The sequence below is a fragment of the Lathyrus oleraceus genome, chromosome 5 (assembly GCF_024323335.1).
Source record: "Lathyrus oleraceus cultivar Zhongwan6 chromosome 5, CAAS_Psat_ZW6_1.0, whole genome shotgun sequence".
Classification (NCBI taxonomy): Eukaryota; Viridiplantae; Streptophyta; class Magnoliopsida; order Fabales; family Fabaceae; genus Lathyrus; species Lathyrus oleraceus.
Window position 1 is genome coordinate 170,212,745 of NC_066583.1, and position 6,146 is coordinate 170,218,890.

General features: G+C 32.0%; 1 protein-coding gene across 1 annotated transcript; it reads right to left on the minus strand.

Moving 5' to 3' along the window:
* Nucleotides 1-687: 687 nt before the first annotated feature.
* Nucleotides 688-2,682, minus strand: LOC127079498 (uncharacterized). The gene is made up of 7 exons (XM_051019882.1): nucleotides 2,409-2,682; nucleotides 2,083-2,333; nucleotides 1,841-2,008; nucleotides 1,636-1,740; nucleotides 1,473-1,539; nucleotides 978-1,073; nucleotides 688-887 (listed from the first exon to the last, which is right to left on the minus strand). The coding sequence occupies exons 1-7, from the start codon at nucleotides 2,589-2,591 to the stop codon at nucleotides 732-734; spliced, it is 1,026 nt and encodes a 341-aa protein (XP_050875839.1). The 5' UTR covers nucleotides 2,592-2,682; the 3' UTR covers nucleotides 688-731.
* Nucleotides 2,683-6,146: the final 3,464 nt, after the last annotated feature.

The following is a 6,146-nucleotide window of genomic DNA, read 5'->3' on the forward strand; positions in this document are numbered from 1 at the left end:
TTTAGCTGTCGTGCAATGGGATACTCGATAATACTCATCAACACCAAGTGCTGAAATTAACATGTTTCGAGCTCTCCAATCACACGACCACTTTTTCTCATCTTTCTCATTCCAATCATCTTCTGGTTTAGGTACTATGGCGCCAGCTGCATTAGTCATAGTAATTTGAAACGGACCGTTTTCAATGGCAGCCCATACTAGCCTATCCACAGAATTTATATGAACTCGCATGCAGTCTTTCCAGTAGCCGTAATTTTCACCGTTGAAAATACACTAGTGCAGAAAGAAGATTTTACACCCGTTTTTTATACATATTACACCCGTTATGATAGGGTGTAAATTCAAAGGGTGAGATATGTATGAAGAATTTACACCCGTTTTAAATCGGGTGTAAAAAGAGAATATATTACACCCTATTTTAGATTTAAAAAAAGGGTGTAATTGGTAGATATATACATTAAATTTTAAGACATTTACACCCTATTTAATATAAAACGGGTGTAAATTGTCACCTATTACACCCTGTTTTAGATAAAAAAAGGTGTAATTGGTAGATATATACATTGAATTTTAGGACATTTACACCCTATTTAATATAAAACGGGTGTAAATTGTCACCTACATACATTGAAGTCATACATCAACAAAAATTGTATTCATGTAAGAAAAAAATTCAACCACTTTGTTCATGTAACTTGTACCAATAAATCATTCATGGAACAAAAATATATCTATATATAAGTTTTTTTTAATCGCTTCTGTTTTGTCATTAAATCTTTCTTTTCCTGGTTCTCTTGCTCTTCAACCTTTTGCAAAAAGAATTGAGCCCAAAGTTGTCGGATGTGATCAATTGACTCTTTTTCATATGATGAGGTGTCTGTGAATATCTGCAAGTTCAAACATATAATAAATTAAACAACTACATGTTAAAACAATAATTTACATGTTTTTCATTAAATATATGTAATATAAAATACCTCATTGAATCTTTCAACAATACAAGCATCAATAATGTCAAACATATTTTTCATGACATAATATCCACATGCCCATCCGTTATCTTGTTGATGCCCCTGCATATAAACTCCTAGTTACATTAAAGCCACCAAAAACAACAACATCACAAACTTTTTTCCTTTTTCACAAAATTTGTACCAACACTAACTTTCTTCACTCGACATAGAAACACATACAATTTTAGTTGGTTCAGAGCATGTACAACTATAATTTTATCACCATAAGTGCAATTCAGTAATAAATATACTACATGTTTATAATGATAACTTACAAATATATCACTTGCAATTATAAAATCGGAATTTTCTTTTTCTTTATCTCATTTATAATAATATAAATAATCAAGATATATGGGCATTTAATACCTCTTTATAAATGGTATCTTTCAAGAACTAAAAAATCAAGCCAACACACCAGTATTCCAAGAAACGACAATATAGTAAAACAAATCTTACCATAATATTCTTCCAATTAGGCTTCTTCTTCTTAATACCTCTTAATAAATGATAACCTTCTAGAGCTCTGATAAAAGAGTTGTCAACGAAGTAAGTTATAAATATAAAGACTATGTGTACAAAAATTTAGTATAAATGATATCTCTCTATTTAGGCTTCTTACCCCTCCAATATGACCTTAATATTTTTCTTAGGAGATCTGTTTAATGAACAAAACCAAAAAATAATATTATCTTCAGGACAAATGACAAACAATTGCCAGTGATTGCTGTAAATTTACAAAAAAAAAGTGTTAGAATCAATAAAATTTAAATATTACAAAATAACATATGAAAAACGATAAAACCTTGAAGGAAACATGTACTTACCTATTTAGCAATGGTCCTAAATAACATTTTTTTGGCTCTCCATCCAACTTATTTTGTATGTATGTTTGAATAACTTCGGCCGGTTTTGTGTGAACTAGTATCCTATTTGGATCGAGAAACCCAAATAGTTTGTTGAAATTCTTGGAGATACACATGCGATGTAGATATCTAAATTTTTGAAACAAATATTAATTATATTTGATACATAAAAAAAATAACTAACAATAGAATATGATACTTACGTGCACCATAAAGACAAGATAGATGTGGATAGCCATTTAATACCGGAAGTTAATTCATTAAGATCCACCCTATCAATAAAAATTGAGAGTTCACTTGTTTCATGATCCAAATCTAGAGAGAATGAATTTTCCTTGAGATTGTTAATCTTTTTGAGGTAATCTTCAGAAGCATCCATTTTTTTAGTTAAATCTTCAGTAGTCATAACCTTTGAGCAACTTCCGTTAGTGCTCGTACCCACAGATTCTACATGCTGTATCAAGTGAACATTAATTAAATTAATTTTTTTCTAATTTTTAGTAGATTAATTGTATCCAGTTACGCATACCTCTTTTATAAACATCTCTTTAGGCCTCTCGGAGCGGAGCTCCAATTGCATCTGTTGTAGGAGTTTCATTCCTTGTTGGATTTGAGCTCTCTCCTCTTGCATCTCTTTTTGCATTTGTTGTTGGAGCTCTGTTCTTTGTTGTTGGAGATGTTTTTGTAATTTATGTTGGAAATCTATATTCATTTTTTGCTCCAAGGCTTGAAGGTGGGCTAGAAGGTCATCTTGAGAGACACCTCCTAAGGTGGAGCGTGAACTTTTTCCATAGAATTTCTTAAAGCCCACACCCTAGGAGCAGTGCGGATCCGACCAGGGTGTTCATTTATTCCAAGGGCAACAGTCAAGATATCGTCACGCCCTTCAAAGACAATAGTACCTTGTGTATTTTTTCCACTAACTCTCCCTAAAACATTTAGATACATATAAAAATGATGTAAAATGATTACTAAGTTATGAATGAAATTTAAATTTATCAATAAATCTTTTATTACTTACAATCTTAGATGCTACTAAGTTTGTTGCCTCAGATGTAAAATTTCCCGATGGCTTCTGTCGAGCCATCAACCATGCCTCATATCGCTTTAGTTCGGGAGGGTCAACCATCAAACTTTCATCACCTTTGGCCTCTTCAATCACTTTTTTCCTCCTCTCTTCCATTACGGTGGCCCTAAGTTTTTCATAACCACCACGAGACAAAATATGAGGGTGGATATTCTTTGATGCATGTGTCTTTCCTTTTAGCCTTTTCTCCTATTACAAATAAATCACATTAAACTAAACGTCAAAAACCAAATCAATTTAGATAACATAAAAATAAATCTACAAATTTAACTAACTTGAAAATCTTCTTTTTGTCGAGTCTGGACAAACAAATCTCAATCTTCTTCTTTGATAAATTTATACTTTTCAAATGGAGTTGTATTTCCATGCTTATCTCCTTTCCCAAATATATAGACATTTGAGAGCAATGTCTTAAATTGCTTCAATCGTTCCCCCATATAAACAAACCAATGCTTCCTAAATTCTTTATCAGTGGGGCAAGTGAACTTACACTTCAAAACATAAGGAGTGTTAGTAATTGAAGCAATTATAGATAATAACTTTAAAATAATTAATTAAAAATGCATACCGTGATATCGTCCCATATCACGTCCTTCAACTTATCGCTTATCTTTTTCCATTGCTTTTCATTTATACTAACCTTGCTACGTGCAATGAATGACAAATAACTTTTAAACTTTGCAGCATACTGACCAATGGGTTGGAAGGTATCAGGATCAAAATCAATTTGGTATTTTTCACCATCAGGAAGTTTGGCAATGAAACGTAGCAATGCTGTGACACCTCTAGTCTTCTTTTTTTTTGGTGAAGAGCTAGATGGTTTATCCATAATTCCTGTTTAGAGAGAAAACAATATTAGTCAAAACTAAAATTAAAATGAATAATAAACATAATAACAATTTTTCTTGGTTATTTGTTATTATCCTCCAAAATCCCTTCTTGATGATCATAACGAATGGCATAAACATCATCAACTTCATTTTCATCATTAAAATAAGGCCTTTGTGTTGAAAAAGAAGTATTGTGATCAATGTCTAGAGTTGAATCTTCATTTTCATCACTATAATTCATGTTTCTTCTTTGGAGGACAACAGACCACCTAGTGTTCGAGGGATCCTTTACATAAAATACTTGTACTGCTTGAGCTGCCATGATAAAAGGTTCATCCTTATATCCTAAGTTAGTGACAACTAAATTGACAACTAAAAACACAGTTAGCAAACTAATTTTACAAACTCAGAAGCAAAACTAGCGAACAACGCTGAATTATAACAAACACTTGGTTCTAATTTCCAAACTGAAAACTAAATACTATTGTTTAAGGTTGAAAAGATAATAAAAACCTTTCCCTGTTATACTCCTTTTTATTTCCTTTTCTTTTGGATATCATGCATCTCATTAAATAGTGTATTAAAATCAACATGAAAGGAAGTAAAAACAAAAATAAAAGTGATTCAAAAAAGGTGTTCAAAATGACAATCTGAACCAATGCACAAAACAATCAACACAACCAATGCACAAAACAATCAACACAACATCAAATATGCATATCAAAGAAACATTAAATCAGTGAGGTATGAGTTTATTTAACACATCAGTTAAAAATTTCAAGAGCATCCGGACAGGGGATGAAAGAATTTTTAAATGAAGTGGAGGTCATTTATAAGTTTCAACATGGTGACCTTGTTAGACTTCTAGGCTGCTGCAATGAAGCAGAAGAAAATATCTGGGTAGTTTTAATGCTTCATAGTGAGACTATGAATATTCTTCCTCCATGGAAACCAGCATACATTCAAAGTCAGACACTAACAGCTTCTCAGTTGCTCTCCATCAATGATGTTACATTGTCAAATTTTGAAGGCAGAAAGGTATAGAGTTCATATTTTAATTAGAACAATATTTTTCATTTAACGTACACTTGAAATTCTGCAATTTTTCTGGATAACTACATCTGAAGTGACCTTAAGTGCAGCAGGAATATTTAATTCATGTGGCATGGCAAAGGCCCAAATTCATATAAACAGGTAAAGTATTTCACTGTATTCATTCATGAGAGATTCATTATGCAGACCAGAACAATATCATTGGAGTGAAGGCATTTTAATTAGTTTATTCATGAGAGGTTCATTATGCATCCCATCTTCTAACTTTCCCTGTATTCATTCTTGAAAGTCTTTTAAAATTTCTTTTGTAGTATGAGTTTATTAACGATGAAGCAGTTACGTATGATAGCAATGGAAGTGAGGTATCTAACTGTAGTTGCATGCCCGAATATAATAGCAGAAGATATGAAAGAAAAGATAGAACGACAAAAAGAAAAAGAAATTAAAGTGCCAATAGTGTTTTGCTTTGTTAAATTCTTGTGCAACTAGTTAGTGTGTTACTAACACTCAACAACTTATGTAGAATGGTTACTATATCCTAACTAAACAGAAGATATGACTTTGAAGTCAGTTCATGAGAATATTGGTATGAAAAGAAATTGAACATGACCATCTTATACATAATTGAACACTGATTTTCTCACTTATCTGGTAGTGGTGGTACAGAACCACACAAGGTTGGATCTGATAGTGGTGGTACAGCCACACACAATTTTGCTTTTTGAAAGAACTGACAGTTTAGCAAATATATGGACTTGTTCTTAGAACTTTTCTTATGTCGCCGTCCTTCTCATTTTTTTCCTTTCATTACACAGAAAAATTCAGACACTGAATCAAATATGAGAATCCAAAATCTGACACTTAACTTGTTGCAGCTATCATATTATGAATTCACTTATAATACATTTGGAATTTGCAGGCAAGATATCAAATCGTTAGTATTCTTATTGACTGATGCTCTGATCCAGACAAACAAACAAGGAAGTTTGCTTGTTTTGCTGTAAGTTTTAGCTTCCACTTCTAAAGCCCAAAATTTATTCTGTATGATAGCACATGTTATGTCCTGTTGGCATACTTAAGGTGTTGGATGAATTTTTGCGACGAATATTTTCATATATGTTTTTCCTGTTAAACATTTTAAGTTAGTTCTTGTCAATGTACATAGCTGTATAGTTAGTTCCTGTTAAACAATTACTATAACTTCTAGGTAGTTTTCATCTTTCAACAGAGAAGCAAATGCCACACAAAGAAAGTATTGAGCTTAAATAGATTGGCACGGAAAATAGAATCCTACAAA